General features: G+C 36.3%; 2 protein-coding genes across 2 annotated transcripts in view; one reads left to right on the plus strand and one right to left on the minus strand.

Moving 5' to 3' along the window:
• The window catches only part of LOC112053346 (hemicentin-1-like), a 248,203-nt gene extending 228,297 nt beyond the window's left edge, over positions 1-19,906 (minus strand). The window contains exon 1 of the mRNA XM_052881914.1: positions 19,659-19,906. The gene's annotated coding sequence lies outside the window, so the exon portion shown is untranslated. The remainder of the gene's footprint in view (positions 1-19,658) is intronic.
• Positions 381-8,226, plus strand: LOC128198186 (uncharacterized). The gene is made up of 2 exons (XM_052882166.1): positions 381-430; positions 3,159-8,226. The coding sequence occupies exons 1-2, from the start codon at positions 381-383 to the stop codon at positions 8,224-8,226; spliced, it is 5,118 nt and encodes a 1,705-aa protein (XP_052738126.1).
• Positions 19,907-20,285: the final 379 nt, after the last annotated feature.

Below are 20,285 nucleotides of genomic sequence, written 5' to 3' on the forward strand. Positions count from 1 at the left end.
GTTCGGTATTACTCTGAATATATCAAAGTGTTGTTTCGAACAGACAAAATTGGAGTTTTTAGGTCATGAAGTAACAACGGAAGGGATTCGTCCACTCGACGAGAAGGTGAAAGCCATCATCGAGTTTCCGAGGCCAGCTACTGTGGACCAACTCCGGAGATTTTTAGGTATGTTAAATTTCTATAGATCACACATACCAGGTGCCGCTGAAAAGCAGTCTGAGTTGGATCGCTATTTAACGAATACAAAAAAAAAAGATAAGTCAAAAATCGCTTGGACTGATTCAGCAAACGCTCAGTTTGAGCAGTGTAAACAGAGCCTAAGTGACGCCGCGACGTTAACGTATCCTGCGATAGACAAACCTTTGGCGCTTATGACGGATGCTTCAGAGTCATGCATGGGTGCGGTTCTACAGCAAAGAGAAGGCAACGTATGGAAACCTATTGCTTATTTTTCTAAAAAGTTCTCGGAAGCACAAAGGAAATATAGTACCTATGATCGAGAGTTATTAGCCATTTATTCGGCGATAGCTCACTTTCGATATATGATAGAAGGTCGTAATTTTATTGTGTATACTGACCATAGACCTCTAATTTATGTTTTTTCAAAGATAGGTAGCGTGAAAGAGCTACCTAGGCGAGCTAGACAGATAATGTTCATTAGCGAATTCACTACGGACATACGCCACGTGAGCGGGTTAGATAACATAGTAGCTGACACTTTGTCCCGCGTGGAAGAAATTGTTTGTCCTACGGTCATTGATTTCACGGAACTCGCACGTGTACAAAATGATGACGAAGAGTTAAGCGAACTAAAGAAAAAAATACAATACAAAAACATCGTGATGCCAGGCACCGATAGTTGCGTTGTTTGCGAAACATCGACTAATAAGGCCCGACCATACTTACCGGAAAGTTTTAGACGTATCGCTTTCGATGCAATTCATAGTTTAAGTCACCCGGGTATTCGCGCTACCAACAAAATGGTTAGAGATAGATACTTTTGGGTAGGTATGAATAAAGATATCCGAAGATGGGCTAAGGCCTGTATCCCATGTCAACGATCTAAGATTCAAAAGCATACTGTATCCGATTTAGGTACTTTCGAGAAAGTAGATCGTTTTAGTCACTTAATGATTGACATAATAGGCCCTCTCAATACATCACCCGAGGGATATAGATACTGTTTGACTATGATAGATAGAGGTACGCGTTGGCCAGAAGCTGTCCCAATTAAAGAAATCACAGCTGAAGTAGTAGCCAAAGCTCTTTATGAAAACTATATAACGCGTTTCGGAGTATTTTTTAAGTGTACTTCCGATCAAGGTCGTTGTTTCGAGAGTAATCTTTTCAAGCAACTCATGAATCTTATGGGTATTGAAAAGATCCGCACTACCGCTTATCACCCGCAGAGTAATGGGATGATAGAACGGTGGCACAGATCTTTAAAAGCAGCACTTATGGCTAGACTGTCAACTAAAAGTTGGGTAGAAGAACTACCAACCGTTTTACTAGGTTTAAGAGCCGCTGTACGGGCAGACACTAATGTTAGTTGTGCTGAAATGGTATACGGCACAAGTATTAGGCTGCCAGGTGAATTTTATGATATAAGTAAGGATAATATTTTAGATAGCTCTAGTTATGTAAGCAAATTAAAAAGTATAATTAATGATTTAAAACCTGTTAAAAGGGTCAATAAAGACTCGAGAAAAATTTTTGTTCACCAGGATTTACACACTTGTGACAAAGTATTTATCAGGAACGACGCGGTGCGTAAGCCTCTCCAAGCGCCTTACGACGGTCCGTACCGAGTAATTAGCAGGACAGAGAAAGTTTTTAAGGTCCAATTACCCACACGTCAGGTTATAGTTTCTATAGATCGGTTGAAACCAGCTTATATTTTGGAGGAAAACGATAATCCCCAAAATACTATGTCGTCAAAAACTACGGAACCGATTTTAAAAAAGAAAGTCACAGTGTGTACGGTCCCTTATAATACCAACGGTGTAAAATGCAAAACAACGAGCAGTGGTCGCGTCAGCCGCGTACCTGCACGTTATGCTTAGTTGCATTATTGTTAATTGTTTCGTCATGTTTATAATTTTAAGAAATGATTTATATTTTATCACGTAGTACCAAAATTTTTTCTAGAATAAGTAAGTATATATAAATAAGGAATATGTTTTCACGAGGCAGTATACACATATATTTTTAGTAGTGCAGAATAAGATATTATTATGGGCAACCAAAATAATAAAGAAAAAGTAGTGATTTCGCAGACTACCAATAGCGAACACAAAGTGCAAATTCCTGAGAATAACGTAGAGGTCATGTTAATAGTAATAATCGTAATGTTGTCAATTATAATATTGTATGGTGTGCGTGCCCAGTGGCAAAAATACATGAAAAATTTTATGAAGAGGCAAATCGACAACAATGTGCCAGTGATAAAACTTGACAGCATGTCGGCAATACAAAATGCAGGGAACACAAGTCAGGGCACATCAAAAGTAATATATTAAGTTAGGTAAATATATATAGTGTGCAATGTTAAAGTAAAAACCATATTCTGTTTAAAGTAATTGTATTTGAAGGTGTTCTACAAAATTGTTTACATAATATTACACTTATACAAATTTTACATTGTCATTTATATTTATTTTGTTAAAATTTTTTTTTGTTGTTAGCTTTACAGAGTTCATTAGTTTAAGTGTAACAAGTGTATGCTCCTCGTGAAACGTTTTGTCAGCATTTTGCTTATAGTGTTAAGAATGAAACACCCCTATACTACCTATACATTGTTTTCTGTAAAAAAAAAAAAAAGGGGGTGGAATGATGTGGTGGCCACACACACATAGATTGTAAATGAAAATGCTACTTAAGCATTTTCGTAATTATGACGAAGTCTATACGGGCGGTTTGTCGCCAGTCGTTACCTAACCGTTGTAACTGATAGTCAATATAAGTGTTTTATCAGTGGAGCCTACTATTATTTATCACCCATAACCGCTACCCGGGACACGACATACCTTACTCAAACCCAAATATATAAGTATCCAAATAGTACTAAAGTGGTACAAAAAAAGATTTAGTCAAAAAGCGTGGTTCGATTAAGTCAAGACTTACACAATTTTCAACATTTTTATCATTATTAAATAGTGGTGAACACCTAAGTGATATACAAATAAAGGAGTTAGAGTGTCGTTTTCGTAAGATCGAACAGTTATATGGTGATTTCGAAAGCCTGCAGTCAGAAATCGAAGCACTAACAGACCCTCCAGAGACGGCCTACCAAGATCGTGAAGCCTTCGATGGAATATACTTCAGGCTTGTATCCGAAGCTCAAGTGATGCTTAATTCACACCTGAGCACTCAGCGTCGCCGCTCTTCTTATGGTAGCGATCTGAGTGTTCAAAAGAGCGACAGATGCGAGCATGATTTTGTGAGGCTGCCCAAAATAGACCTGCCTCACTTTGATGGGGATTATCAGCACTGGCTCGAGTTCCGGGACACGTATTTATCCTTAATACATAACAATAAATCAATCAGTGATATAAATAAATTTCATTACCTACGTGCAGCTCTAAAAGGTACAGCTGCCTTAACAATCCAAGCGTTAGACTTTTCAGCGGGCAACTACCAGCTGGGATGGCAGTTGCTCACTGAAAGGTATGACAATGAACGACTCTTAGTGAACAATCACATACAAAATCTATTTAATATTGAACCTATACAAAAGGAATCAAGCCATATGCTACGGAACATGGTTGATATTACAAACAAAAACCTACGAGCCCTTGCAACATTAGGGCAACCTACTGATCACTGGGATACTTTGATTATATTCATTATGACTAAGAAGTTAGATTCTATTACTAATAGAGAGTGGGAAGAATATCGCAATGGACTTGGGGGCAGCCCAGTCTTACAACAATTTATAAAATTCATTACTAGTAGGGCTGATTTACTTGAAACATTACAAGACAAATACAAGCATAAAGGTATCATTTCAACATTTTCTGACACAAACAAAAATAAGGCACAAGTTTCTTACACAGATAACAACCAAAAAGCTTACAAGTGTCCTATGTGTTCTCAACCTCATTTCATTTTTAGTTGTGAAAATTTCAAAAAACTAGATGTAGCTTCTCGAATAAGAAAGGTATCTGAACTTAATTTGTGCCGAAATTGTTTGAAGCCCGGCCATGGGTTTCAGTTCTGTAAGCTTACCCACTGCAAATACTGTCGAATGAAACACAATACATTATTACATGACAGTACTAAAGAACCTACTGGAACCACAATAGCGTTGTCCACAGGTGTAACCCCAACATCACATATTCAAACATTTACATTATTATGTACAGCTGTGGTGCGAGTCCGAGATGTCAATAATAAACTACATACAGCACGGCTTCTACTTGATAATGGGAGCACAGCAAACTTTGTGACACATAGTCTTAGCAGAAAACTTAATCTATTAGTAAAGCCTGTTAGCTCCACAGTCAACGGTATCAATAGTCAGTCTTCATTAATATCAGAGTCTTGTGAGTTAGTGATTGAATCTTATTATGGTGGATACAAAGAAACTATTAGTTGTTACATGGTTGCAGAAATAACAAAATATTTACCTTCTTCTTACATTGATGTGTCGCACATCCCTATTCCTAAAAATATTCAATTAGCTGATCCGTCTTTCAATGTACCATCAGAAATTGATATTTTAGTTGGAGCCGAGGTCTTCTGGAATGTTCTTGGTCTAAGCGTCATAGACTTAGGCAAACACCAGCCAAAGCTCCGTGATTCAAAATTAGGATGGCTATTATCAGGCTGTCTTAGCAATAACAATGTACATCATAAAGAGGTATCAAACAATTTTTGTCACTTTGTTGGACAAAATGATGAAGCCTCTCTTACTCGCTTTTGGCAATTAGATTCAGTGTCATCTCAACATAGCATGTCTCTAGAAGAAAGGGCTTGTGAAAAAATTTTCAAAGACACCACTCGACGTGACAAAGATGGTAGATTCATAGTTACAATACCCTTAAAAGAAACACCAGAAGTGCTTGGAGATTCTTATAATCTTGCTAAGGTTCGTTTTCTTTCTTTGGAGAGACGATTAGACAGGGACTTGAATCTTAAAAACTTATACATGCAATTCATCAAAGAATACATTGATTTAGGTCACATGACTCTTACAAAAAACATAAAACATACTTCTAACACACCAAACATATACTTTCCTCATCATGGGGTACTTCGAGATTCTACTACTACAAAGCTCAGAGTAGTATTTGATGCTTCAGCGGCCACTTCTAACAAAAAATCATTCAATTCAATTCAAATGGTTGGCCCGACTATACAAGATGACATTTTTTCAATTTTAATTAGATTCAGGTCACATAAACTAGTTGTATCTGCAGATATTGAAAAAATGTACCGTACTATATACATAGAACCAAATCAAAGGTCACTTCAGCAAATAATCTATAGATTTCATTCACATGAACCGTTACAAACCTACACACTCAATACAGTAACATATGGCACGGCATCAGCCCCTTATTTAGCTACAAAATGTTTAGTTTCTCTTGCGGATGAGTGTAAAAATGTGAAAGTTCAGCATGCAATCAAACATGATTTTTATGTTGATGATTTTTTGACTGGAAGTGACTCCATAGAATCTCTCATTACTGTATGCAAGGGTGTAAAAGACACTTTATCCTCTGCAAAAATGAATTTGCGGAAATGGCAATCTAATAGTCTTGATGTCTTACATGCAATCACTGACATAGAGAGTGATTCAGAGAAATGCCTTGATTTGAATATGAGTGACAACTCACCTTCAAAAACATTAGGTCTATATTGGGATTCAACATCAGACAACTTAAACTTCCTAATTGAAATCAATACAAACAAAAAATTAACAAAACGCAATATTATTTCTATTATCAGCCAAATTTTTGATCCCCTAGGACTTGTAGGTCCTTGTGTAGTAATGGCCAAACTTATTATACAAGCATTATGGATTAGCAAGTGTGATTGGGATAGTGAAGCTCCTGATGTCATTAAGAAAGACTTTTTAGATATTGCAAATTCCTTACATTTCTTAAATTCAATTAAAATTCCAAGATTTGTGTCATGTAGTAGCCCAACTCTTGTTGAGTTACACACATTTTCAGATGCATCAGAACGAGCCTATGGTGGATGCATCTATGTTAGAACCATAGATCATGAAGGATTAGTGAATGTTAGGCTCTTAACTTCAAAAAATAAGGTTGCTCCAATTAAACCTAAATGTACAATACCACGTTTAGAATTATCTGCCGCTTTACTTGCTACCAGACTCTGGAAAAAGGTAGTCAATGCTCTTACAATTAATATTCATCAGCACTGGTTTTGGTCAGATTCGACAATAGTATTAGGATGGTTATCTAGTTCCTCTTCACAAACAGTTCAGTTTGTCAGAAACAGGGTTGGTGAAATTCAAGAGACTACTAACGGTCACAAGTGGAATTATGTACCTTCAAAGTCTAATCCAGCAGATCTTGTCTCTCGTGGGGTGAAGGCTGATTCCATCAGCACAGCCGCTCTATGGTGGACGGGGCCAGAGTATTTACATGAGGCTATCATTAGAATTCCGGAAATACATAAAGCCCTGGACATTTCTACTTCTGACACATCACTGCATACATTCATACCAAAAAAGGCAGAAGACCATACTAATAATAGGATTCTTCATATTATACATAAACATAGCAGTTTCAATAAAATAATTAGAATCTTAGCTTATGTAAAAAGATTCATACATAATTGTAGAACTAAAACTCAACACAATCATCTTACACTCAATGAAATCAATTCATCTCGCAAAATCGTATTACATCATGCTCAAAGGGAAATGTTCCTTGAAGAGTACAATTTATTAAAAAACAATAAACAATTGCCGAAACGTAGTAAACTAAATTCATTGTCACCTTTCTTAGATTCTGACGATCTCATTAGAGTAGGTGGGCGCTTAAGGAACTCATATTATTCATATGACGTCAAACATCCAATTGTGCTTTGCGCTAAACATCACATCACAAAAACTTTATTTCTATTACATCACAAAGTTCTTATGCATGCAGGACCTCAGCTTCTTTTAAGTAATATTAGACAAAATTACTGGACTATTGACGGTAGGAATCTAGCAAGAAAAACTGTACACGCTTGTGTTCGTTGCTTTCGCTTCAAGGCCACTTCAGTCCAACCAATCATGGGTGACTTACCCAATGAGCGTACACATTTAGTATCGCCCTTTCTAACCACAGGTGTCGACTATGCCGGGCCAGTGCTGATACTAAACAGAAAGGGCAAAGGAAGCAGGCTCACAAAATCATATATCTGCGTATTTATTTGCTTCGCAGTAAAGGCAGTACACCTCGAGCTGGTAACCGATCTTACAAAAGAGGCCTATCTAGCTTGTCTGAATCGATTTATATCGAGGCGTGGAAAGCCGGAAACCATTTACTCTGACAACGCGTCCACGTTCATAGGTGCCTCAAATGAGCTCGCGCAGTTCCTCAAAGGCAGCGTAGACTACGTGCAAGCACAACTAGCTGAACAAGGTATTAACTTTAAATATATTCCAGCGTATAGTCCTCATTTTGGCGGTATCTGGGAAGCCGCTGTTAAATCAGTTAAACACCATTTGCGCAGAGTGCTTTCTTTGACTCACTTTGATTATGAAGAAATGGCGACCTGCTTGGCGCAGATAGAGGCAGTTTTAAATTCGCGTCCCCTCACACCTCTATCCACAGACCCCTCCGACCTTTCCTATTTATCTCCATCTCACTTCCTCATCGGACGACCACTGTTAGCAACAGCACAGGCAAACCTCTTAGACAAAGAAGTCAATCGTCTCCAGCGATATCAACGAGTGGAGAAACTTCGTCAACACTTTTGGCAGAGATATTCGTTGGAATACGTTTCGTTGCTTCAAACTAAAGGCAAATGGAGGCAGTCAATGGACAAACTGAAGATCGGAGCCCTCGTCTTAGTAAAGGATCGCACACAGCCACCTCTTCTTTGGCTCATGGGTCGAGTCACAAACATCATTTACGGCGGCGACTCCATCGGCAGGGTGGCTCAACTGAACACTAAGAAAGGCATTATCACGCGAGCCTTCAACAACATATGCCCGCTTCCCTTGGACGACATCAGCCCGGGGGGGAGCATGTTGTGAAACAACAAATAAATTTCAGAGGATAAAATACTCGACCACAATAACCTTATTAATAACATTTTATCCTCTGAGTAAAGGTACAATGACGTAAAACGTCATTTCATAACATGTCAAAATAAATAGACAAGAAAACAAGGTGACAGACGTCAATTCATATAAAACGTCACACACACATTAGGAACAGACCTCATCAACGACGGACTCATAAACCTACATATCAAATTCTGCAACATCATCCATATATTCAAGAATAGAATCAAGAAGAAGCAAGAAAACCGAAGAAAGAAACCTGCACCTATAAAATATTATAGTCAGTATTCAACACTATCGTTAACACTTAATAGTGGTAGTTAAAGAATTTGTTCACCCTACTATCACCCTAATTATCACCCTATGTCCTATAGTCCTATTGTAGTATAGTCCTGTATGTATATAGTTCTGTGGTCATGATCACACTATGCCGCTTTGGAGCTGCTTGGTGGATCTAAATTCCTTAACCTGTAAGGAGGAGAGCACACTTTTACTTTGGAAGTTATTTATTTACATAAGTTATTAAAATTTTTAGGTTTTAATCTAACAATTAAAAATACAATATGATTTAAAGTGAAAAGTACATATTATGCCGGTATTTGTAAAAGAGTAAACAACTATGTTTATAATAATGTATAATTGACGTAGTGCCACTATTTCTATTATCGAAAAAGAAGTCTTGTCCAAGAATTTCCATCACACATAATCGGCCAATTTCAGCTAAAAAGTATAACTGAATTATTTTCATAAAAATAAGTAACAATTCCACCGCTTGGTCAGTTCGCGTGTTATATGATTGTACACACGCAATATATTTCAAGGGGAAAATATGAAATTCTTTGATTCAATTATACACCGTCTCACTAAAGTATATGGGTGATTATTGCGTGATCACGTTTGATAAAATTTGTTGATGAGAGCACGACGGGACTACTGTATACAAGGTCAGAAATAATGACCTATTTTAACAATGAGGTTTTTCTGAACTACTTTTCTACGCCATTATTATAAAAAAATATTTTCAATACATTTGCATGTTGAGAATTGTTAGCGGATTATTAAAATCGAATAGATATTACCTATCTAGTACATATTACCGTAGCGTACCTTGTATTTATAACTAGCAGCTTCCAGCGACTTCGTCCGCCTTGAAGCCTTGAGTCGTGTATACTTGTATTATATAAAATCCATAGCATAGTTAAAAGATCATAGGTTATTTTGCGGATTTCCTCATTTCTCGTTCGAGCACACAGAGATACTCCGAGCATAGCTCTTTCATCGCCCGCTGTGAGATTGAGAGTCTTTTTATGAGGCCCATTGTTAGCAACCAGCTGGGTTCGCCTGTTGGTCAGCGCAGAGCTAGATTTCTCGCGCCGGTGCCGCTGCTGAGGTATTTAATAACCTAGCCTGTGGGAATTGATATACCGCCATTCGTCAGTCACCAGAGCCTTATCGGTCCATCAGCAGGGTGAACCTCGAGCAGATGAGGTTGGCAGTTGGGAAGACAGACTGGTACTAGCCTCCCACTTACATCCCTCAACGAAAGATAACATAAATCAAATCAAATCAAAATTCATTTATTTCAAGTAGGCTCAATTTACAAGCACTTTTGACACGTCAGTTGACTATTTGTAAAGATTCTACCACCGGTTCGGAAGGCAGGTTCTGCTGAGAAGATACCGGCAAGAAACTCAACAGTTGCTCTTTTGAAATCAAAAAGTCATACAGTACTATAATTTACAATTGATAACAATTACAATTTCTTATAGTTTTACTTCCTGTGTGAAGGTAGAAGCTGATCCAATGGCCTCCAAGCACCTTTATCGTTAAGGAACTCATCAATAGTGTAGTAACCTCGACTAAGTAAATGTTTTTTGACACATTGCTTAAAGTTGTCCATTGGCAAGTCCATCACAGTCTTGGGGATCTTGTTATAGAAGAGTACACCTAAACCTACAAAAGATTATCTAACTCTTTGGAGATGATATGCAGAAATAACTAATTTATGCCCGTGTCTAGTAAGACGTGGGTTTAAATCTCCTTTTCGTTTGTACAAATTAATATTTTGTCTTACATAGACTATACCGCTAAATATATACTGAGAGGCTACTGAGAGGCTACGTATCGTATATAAACCCAGTGGCTTAAACTATTAAGCAAATGAAGCCGCGTGCAACCGCTAAAGTGAAATAAAAATAAGTAGTTTGCTGGCTGCCGGCCTTGGCGCCAACATAATACAAATGAAAAAGAAAGCTCTTAATTCACCTTATGCTAATGAAAACTCCGCTTTTCTTTGTAAATAATTTTCGGTAGTGCTAAATACGAAAGTATTAAAAAGCCTATAAAAACGCAAACCACAATGGAGCGCTAGATTGTTTAAAGTAACAAAGTGTATACCACAAACTCAACAAACAATGGTCTTGAAAAAATAATAATGGATTTATACACTACCGGACACCCGTTACTCCGTTTGCGTGAAATTTTGTTTTTCAGAAATCTCTCAGAAATCATGGATTTTCTGGAAAACGCCAACGTGTTAAACCAGAGTACAATCCATGTTTTGATTTCAGTCAAATCAGTTCAGTAGTTGCGTCGTAAAAAAATTACAAACATACAAACTTTCGCCTTAATAATGTTGATGTACCATAAATCCGTGGAGTTCACCTTAGATTCAAAATCCAAATCGCGTATAACTCAGAAGCATTATCAGTCAAATTTTACTTAACATTGTTCCATTTAATATGCAATTTAACGTAAACAAATGATATAGTTAGTGACAATGCCACTAACAGACTAAAAGCCTCATTTGAACTAAATACAATTCAAACTAAATACATTCAAAGAAAATAGAGAACTGACAATACAAAGGGTACCGTCATGAATAATACAAATCAACACGAGTATTTATAATGATATTATATCAATTTCAAAATGTACATTCTATTACGAGTTGAGTTATCAACCCACATTCGGTTCACTGTTGAGCACGAGTCTCCTCTCAGAATGAGAGGGGTTAGGCTAATTCACACACGTGATATTTTATTAAAATGCACATAGTTGAAGAGCTGGAATTGAACCTACACCCTCCAAATCGAAAGCAAAGATTATCACAGACTTATCCACTGGGTTATCACAGACTTACAGTGCATATAGACCTTGTAGGGGCACCCCCAGGGAGTCATGCACCCGCTGAGTGTCAAATTCTCAAACAAATAGAGCTTAAATTCGGCACTCAGCGGCTGAATGATTCCCTGGAGGTGCCCCTACAATATCTATGAATTCCACCCTTAGACATAGGGCGGTTATTTGTAGGTGGTGTTCCGTGCGTTCTCTGTGAAGTTTTGTAGCTCTGTTTAATACGTTGTTTACGTCTTAACATTTGATGGGCTATCTTTATGGTCCGTCAATAGTATTATCACTATAAAAAAACGCAGTACAAGCCAAGCTATCAGATGACTTACTTTATTAAACTTAGGAAGAAAACGATTTAACATATCGACATAAACTGTTCTTTTATGGTAGGCTTCCACTAACCCGTATCATACGTATCGGACGCACCGTATCAAACGGATTTTTAATTTTACCGTACATAAAGTCCGTTCGTTGCGATGCGTACTATGCGGATGAGTGGGCGAACTTTCTATACAACGATGCCATGCGTCCGTTACGTACAATGTGGATCTGTGGATGCCTACGTTTAAACGTTATTTAGTTTCCGTGAAAGGAGTTGATCCAAAATTGTATGGAGCCCAGGATCAGTCATTGTACCCTGGCGGAAATAAAAGAAAATGTTTTTTTTTACTATTTTTGGTTATACAAATCTACGAATTTACTCTTATTTTTTCGAAATAATATTCATTCTCTCCCAAGAAATGCATCACTACTATGGGTAATAATGGCGGATTGATGACGGCAGTCGATCGATGCAGTAGTCGATGTGACGTTTGCTGCCAATTGTCATGTCATAGTTGCTTTAAGGGCGCCATCTTGATATAACTCAAAACTTGGGTTTTAATTTTATTTATTTCTTTTTATTCAATTAGATTTATTCACGTATTTAGATTTTAATAAAATCCTTGTATTTTTTAAATTTTAATGAGTGACAAGACAAGACAAGAGTGGACCTCTCCTTTCATAATAGAATCGGAGTTGATCTAAAAAATATGTTCATGCCTGTCGTAACTTTCAAAGAATTAAAATATTTCGCTACCACAAAGGCGAAGTTTTCCAGCGTTTTGTGATGAAATTTACCGACAAGACTCGACAGTACTCCTTGTTTTTTTCCAGATGGTAATATTTTTCTACTGGCAACGTTGACTTTGATAGATGTAAGATTATTATTAATATTATTAACCGACTTCCAAAAAGGAGGAGGTTCTACGTTCGACTGTATGTATGTTTTTTTTTTTTTTTTTTTTATGTATGTCCAGCGATAATTCCGTCATTTGTGGACCGATTTTAAAAATTCTTTTTTTGTTTTGAAGGGTTTGATTCCAGGGTGGTCCCATTTTTTTCATGTCAGGATCTGATGATGGCATCCTGGAGAAATTGAGGGATCTTTCGAAAATTGTAGGGACAGCTAGTGCGTTTGTTAGTGTTTCCATAAGGTATTTTAAACCACTACAATTTTATGAAGGTCTGGAGTTGGTCTGATGATGGAGCCAAAACACAGACGATGGAACTCGTCAACGATTTACAGCAGGTACCTTTTGTTTGGGCTTGATTTATTTGTATTGATGAGTACTTTCCACCTAGATGGGTTGTGACTGTATTAAAGAAGAAGAAGAAGAAGAAGGACAGTTAAGGGAACTCCTCGACGGTTCACAGTAGCTACCTTATGTTTTGACTTGATAATTTTGTATTGATGAGAACTTTCCACCTGGATAGGTTGTGACTGTATTAGGGGTCTGATGACGAAGATGAAGGAGAGTTAAGGGAACTCCTCGACGGTTCACAGTAGCTACCTTGTGTTTGGACTTGATAAATTTTATATTGATGAGAACTTTCCAACCATATGGATTGTGACTGCATAGGGGGTCTGGTGATGAAGACGGGGGACAGTCACCATTCACGTTTTTCTCAATATTCATATTACGTGTGGATAAAGGGGCAGTGAAATTTTGTATATGAGTTAAGGTAGTATTATAAAATTAAAATTGGGATTATAGGACTTAGATACTTATTATAAGAAAATAACGTTTCATTTGTGTTCACACTCAGTAGGTGTGCTAACACTAAAAATTTAAAAATAAAAATTTTAATAAAAAAAATTCAACCGACTTCCAACTCGAAAATTAACCTAAACTAAAAAGCAAAAAATAACATCTTACCTATATGCTACCTTCTGATCAGTTTGAAGGCGGTGCCAATCCAGTGTCATGTTTTAATTAAAGCCGTTTCTGAAAGGACCACAGAAATTTTGTAATTTAAACGGCTTAAATTAAAACATCACTGGCTTGGCACCGCCTTCAAACTGATCAGAAGGTAGCATATAGGTAAGATGTTATTTTTTGCTTTTTAGTTTAGGTTAATTTTCGAGTTGGAAGTCGGTTGAATTTTTTTTATTAAAATTTTTATTATCATTAAAATATCTGAAATGACATATATAGTAATGACTATGCAACATAATCGTATGTGAGGTTAAAATAATCGATTTTTAGTTATTGCAACGAAATTCTTGACTCATCATCATCATCATCATCATCATCATCATCATCATCATCATGATTATCAGCCGATGGACACCCACTGCGGGACACAGGCCTCTTGCATGGATTTCCAAACTCGGTCTCGAGCCTCCAGCATCCAGCGGCTCCCTGTAACCCGCTTGATGTCTCCAGTCCAGCTAGTGGGGGGTCGACCACTGCAATTTCCGGTGCGGGGTCGCCATTCCAGCACCTTGGGACCCCAACGTCCATCGGCTCTTCGAACTATGTGGCCTTCCTATTGCCACTTGAAACAAAACTCGACAAATCTAAAAGAATTTCTATAAATCTGAGGTATCAGACAGTAATTACTTTTTTATCTAAGAACTAAACAAAAAATTATAACTAGGTGTTTGAATAAATTATACTGCAGTTGAATTGAAAACTTAAATTTTTTAATCGGTTGTTTAAAACAAAACAATTGTTATAATATTCAAGATTTTCTTAATGAATTCAAGTTACACTTTTTGAGCGTGGTGAGCGATAAGAAAACATTTTTTTTTTATTGGATAAATATTACATACAAAAATATAGTCTTGTTCTCTTAAATAAAACAACAAAAAGAATAAATAATGAACAATTTGGGTGTTAGGTTTATTTTCGTTACGGAATTTCTTGATTCGGTCGAAGCGCTCAAAGCCCGCGTTAAAAACTGTGCGATAGCTTAAAAAAACAAAAAGCTATAATTGGCAATGCTTTACTAGCAAAACGTTTTATATTAATCGCGTTGATTGTAAATAAAAAATATCTAATTACTGTATCATATGTTGCCAACGAACACGAGTCGGATATACGTATATATTTAAACGGGTTAAATATATACGTATATCCAACTCGTGTTCGTTGGCAACATATGATACAGTAATTAGATATTTTAACACCAATTGCATGGGAAATTATAACAACAGATTTTATAATAGCGTTTATATATATTAAATCCATACATCGGTGCAAATTAGCATAAAGTTAACACGTATCTTCACACTATTCTCACTAATATTATAAAGAGGAAAGTGTAAGTGTGTGTGTGTGTTTGTTTATTATTTGTGCTGCGAGTTCAGAATGGTAATAGAAGAATTTTAATGGTAATAGATTTTACTCTGGATTAACACATAGGCTACGTTTAATCTTGGAAAAATCCATGGTTCCCGCGGGATTTGTGAAAAACTGAATTCCACGTGGACGGAATCGCGGGAGTCCGCTAGTAAAGAAATCGCTTTTGCCGTCTGTACATTAAGATCTTTTAAACTGCGCTACAGATTTTAATGCGGTTTTCATTAATAGACAAAATTATTCAAGCTATAAAAACATGAAGCTTTGTATGTAGGTTTAGTATGTATTACGAAAGGTGTTATAACTCGAAATTTGTTACTGATCAAAGCCAAGCAGACGCAAGCACATTATCCGACACTACAATTATTTTGTCATATTTTAACCGCAATAATTTAGCATCTACAACAGACATACAGACAGACAGACACAGTGGATGACTTTGACTTAACATATATGAATATGTCTTTTTTTAAGAATATTTGTCTTATCTTTTAAATATGACTAGTGTTGCTTTTCCCCTGCAATTAGTCAGTTAGGAGTTTGTACGACAATAGTCCACCGGGCTGGGATCGAACCCACTACCTTTCGGTGATGAGCCCGGCCGCTTTATTGAGGAGCTGAGACTTCTATATAGATTTTATTCGGCATTATCCATGGCTTTTTATTTTAAACTGTCATAAGAAGTATATTCGATAGAATAAGCGATAAATGGCGTTTACATTTTTTAACATTATTGTTTGAAATTTATATAATACACTATTTTTTCGAATAATACAAGCATTTGTGCTAGAATATCAAAAGGTTGTTGAAGCGAAGGCAGTCAAAGGAATGCCGAAGACTCTATACCCTTTGATATTGGGTTCTCGACTTGTTAGGAATGTGGCTTGTTTCAGAACTTCCAAGAATTGAAATGGTTAGTCTCTTTATGTAGTTGTTGGAAACAATTTCTTTATATAATAAACAAACTTCCATGCGCAATACATTAGTATAACAGTACGACGTTTTCTGATAGAACTTGCACGAAAAAGTACCACAACCATCCTTATTTCTACCATCCCTAGGTCAAACATGCTTCAACGATATATCTCGAAAACAGAATAAAAGAATGTATGAATAAATATATGAATGAATGAAAGAATAAATGATAGAAGAATGAAAATGACATAATTATTGTCGACTATAAAAAGACAAAAGTTCGTCGATTCTTTCGCTATTGGTTGACGTGTGTCTTTCTCAAATACTAAGACGTTTAGTTCCTCTTTCCTTATACGCATGCTCTTCAAGTCAAGAGTGAACAGGCATCTTCTAGGAAAGCGCATTCCACCATAGGCTGCATCATCGCTTACCATCAGGCGGCATTACACATAATAAAATAAAATAATAAAATCTGAATATTAGTCATGATAACCGGAACCGACTGCTTAACTTACTCTCCAAGGTACGGGAGTGAGATTTAATCTTGCTTTCGTTTAATCTTGCTATATCAAGTAGACCTATATAAGTATTTCTTATTTAATGACAAGTTAGACCTTGACTGCGATGTCACCAGAAGTTAAGTGATGGCGCAATCTACAATGAAAGCGGGCTTACTTGGAAAAGGTTCAAGTTAATTCTAGCCATATCTCTGACGGTTTCACAGTATTGCAACGGCCGAGGCCTACCACCAGTTACCTAAACCAGTTAAGAAAATATACAATCCTAAGCTGATTGAGCTGGGAATCGAACCAAGGACATTTCTGTTAAGAATCACAGTCATCATAATTATTAACCCACTCGGCTCACTGCTGAGCTCTAGTCTTCTCTCAGAATGAGAGGGGTTAGGCCAATAGTCCACCCCGCTGGTCCAATGCGGATTGGCAGACTTCACACACTCAAAGAATTAAGAAAATTCTCTGGTATGCAGGTTTCCTCACAATGTTTTTCCTTTACCAGTTTGAGACACGTGACATTTAATTTCTTAAAATGCATACAACTGAAAAGTTGGTTGTGCATGCCCTAGACCGGATTCTAACCCACGTGCTCCGGAATCGGGGGCAGAGGTCATTTCCACTGGGCTGTCACGGCTTAAAGAATCATAGTACTACCAGAAAGATATCCCAAGTCAAAGATACCTGGATAAACGATAATTACGAACGAGTACTTATCTCTGATCTCATTTTCAAACCCTATTATTTGCTCAAATACAATTCTGAGGCTTGACCCGATGAAACACTCCGGTGATTGAAAGCAAACACTTTCCTATTGGCAATTAAAATAACAATTGAAAAAGTAATTAACTTGTCAATTGATTGCGGTCAATTTTGTGAAGGGGAAAAAGATTTTTAATTAACGACATTTTTACTTTGGAAACGTGCTTTAACCCGTGGTTTCGTTTGACCGAGATTAATTTATGTTAATTAATTAGTCAAGACTTGTATTGAAATTTATTTAAACAGAAGTCGTATTAAAAGTCGACTTAGGTAAGAAATTTTATTAAAATATACAATTCTAAAAATAACTTTAAAAAACGGGCCATTAGTTGTTATATTTAATGAAAATATTGGTGAACATACGTACATAAAAAAACGGCCGAAATTAGAACCTCTTCATTTTTGGAAGATGAATGAGAAGACAAGTAGGTTTTAGGAAAAAAGTAAAGTTTGTGTGGGGCTAATCTCTGGATCTACTAAACCGATCTTTTAAATTCTTTTATCAACAGAAGGTCGCAATATTTGTGAGATTTGTATTGTATTTTGTTCCCGTATTCCCACGGAAAAGGAACTAAGCGGTGTAACTAGTATATTAGACATGTGAAATCTGCAGGCCTACGATATTTATGATTGCGCCGTTGTTAATCGACATGATTGTGTATTTTTTTCTTATGTCGTGGTGCGCATTGAAAAGCTGTTGAAAAGTAGGCAGAAGCATTCTAACAATTAGCTGGAGAAAAAACCACAAATGTAGCAGATTGGCAAGTGAATAAAAATCGTAAACTTTTGCAAACCAAGATGCCAGAAATAAAAAGAAGGATCATATACTGCGTTATAAGAGTTACAAGAGATACTGATTATACGCAGCTGATTGAAAAACTGCCAGAAGCAGAGGCGTCAGTTGCAAAAAAGGGGAATACCCACCGGCCCTAGGAACCCCGTTTAAAAGTATATGGAGATGATAATATGATGTATAAATAAGGATATAGTTAAATATTTGGTTTAATATAGGAATGTTTTCAAGAAAAAAATCATTTTTTTATCACTCTTCTTGCCGAAAAAGTTCGCCGGTGTACCAATGGGGCGAATAACATTTCAAGCTCTATTATTGTTTTTGTATTTTTTTTTCTGTTACCAACAAGCTTAAAACAGGAAAACGAACAAATAAACCAATCATAAGTCGTCAAAGTGTCGTAAAATTCAGACTGTATGGTCAACGATCAGTGCTTGTCACTATTAGGGACAAATTAAAGATGAATTTAAAATGTCGCAGAACGTTACAGCATATTTCTTTTATAAAGTAATGATTCTCATTATTAAAGTCAATTTTTTAAATATGAGTAAGTTGCTGGGTAAAACAAAGAGTAAACCTATAACTACAGAAGGGAAAGGAAAGGCTAGTTTAAGGGCATTCTCTTTTTTAGGAAGAGGAAGAGATAGAGAAGAGAAAATACTTAAACAATAGAGAAACATAGGAAGTGAGTTCCAAGAGGTAGCCGAAACTGTAAGTGACACACAAAAATAAAGAGGAAGTATTCTGGAGTTGACTGCTTATCTTTTCAGTTTCGAAGAAGCATCTAAAAAACTTAAATGAATACTAATAAAAAATTCTTACAAAATTTTCAAGTCATTATTTAACAACTAGGAAGAGATTAGTTGATTAGAAATAAACATCAGTCGCCCCTAAGTTAATATAATATTGTCAAAGAAAACAGAACGATACATGAATATTATGTAAGTAAGATCAAGTTTGATTTTATTCCAAGTTATTACTTAACCCTTAATTTTATGAAATAGGTAATTAGATACTTATCATTTGCAGGATTAAATCTGAAGTCGCTTAATCATTTTAACAGTTGCTTGTAAAATATTCTAACAAACCACAACAAAGGCTTTTCTAGTCTTCTGTGTGACCTACTTTAGCTACTTTAGCTATTAGATACTCTCAAATTGTCCCAGTTAAAGTTGAACCTGGGACTCGGTTTTACAAGGACTCAAAAATATATGCACACATCTGCGTGTAGAAGCTGTTGTTCATCTAACTGAAATCGTCGAAAAGTGCAAAGTTCACATTTTTCTCGTACTATGTTACTGACACAGCAAGATTAAAAAGTTATACTCAACTTTAAAAAAAAGTGATACTTGTAAATTATTTTTACATTGTCAAACGAAATACATGACGTCACACTACAAATACTTATTACTTTTTTTCTCGGACAAAAAGTACATTGAGTATTTGCCATGTAAAAATAATTACCTACAAAATACTTTGAAGCATTATGTACATGTCAATTACTTTCATTTGAAGAGCAGTATCATATAAATTAAATATACAAGTTAATGGATTCACAATAAAATAAATTTAAGGTTACATAACATTATGGTTAAAAGGAGTACAAATAAGCCTTAACTAATTAATATCTAAAATAATAAAACTCAACAGTTAAGTGCCTACCTTTTGTGAAAAGTTTCGAAATCCACAAGTCCATTAGTTCGTCACTTAACTCACTTTATATACAAGTTACAACTACTCTTAAACTTAGAAAAACTTCATAACAGTACAATACACTCACTCTAACATCAAAAGTTGTGTACACACAAAGTTTGCTAAGTTACAAAGCCTTATCATAATAATTTCGCTGACAGGTGACGCGCGCGTGTCGAGCGGGAAAACTGGCCAAAACTAGTCAGAATACGTCCAGATCAGACGGCGTCTGGCCAATTACTGAAGTTCTCACACAAGCTTCTGCTAAAAACCAGAGAGCGCATGCGCGAAGCCGATTGACACTAGCTTATACGTTACTGGTACAAGCGAATATTCATAAGTAAGTTTTTAGTTTTGTTTTGACGAATGTTTCTCTTGGGTGCCGCTCGGTGAGTGGGATACACGGAGTTGTTCATGGGGAAAATACTCGTGTATCGAATATTTTGTATGTATTTTTTGTAACAGAGTTCCTGGTTTCTATTTTCGCAGTTTATTGCATTGTTTCGTGATTGTCCCAAGGACTCGGTGAATTTTTAAAAATGTAATGTCGTTAATTCAGTCGTTGAGTTAAATTTTAAAGGAATTTTATATTTTGAG

Source organism: Bicyclus anynana, chromosome 6 (genome assembly GCF_947172395.1).
Source record: "Bicyclus anynana chromosome 6, ilBicAnyn1.1, whole genome shotgun sequence".
Classification (NCBI taxonomy): domain Eukaryota; kingdom Metazoa; phylum Arthropoda; class Insecta; order Lepidoptera; family Nymphalidae; genus Bicyclus; species Bicyclus anynana.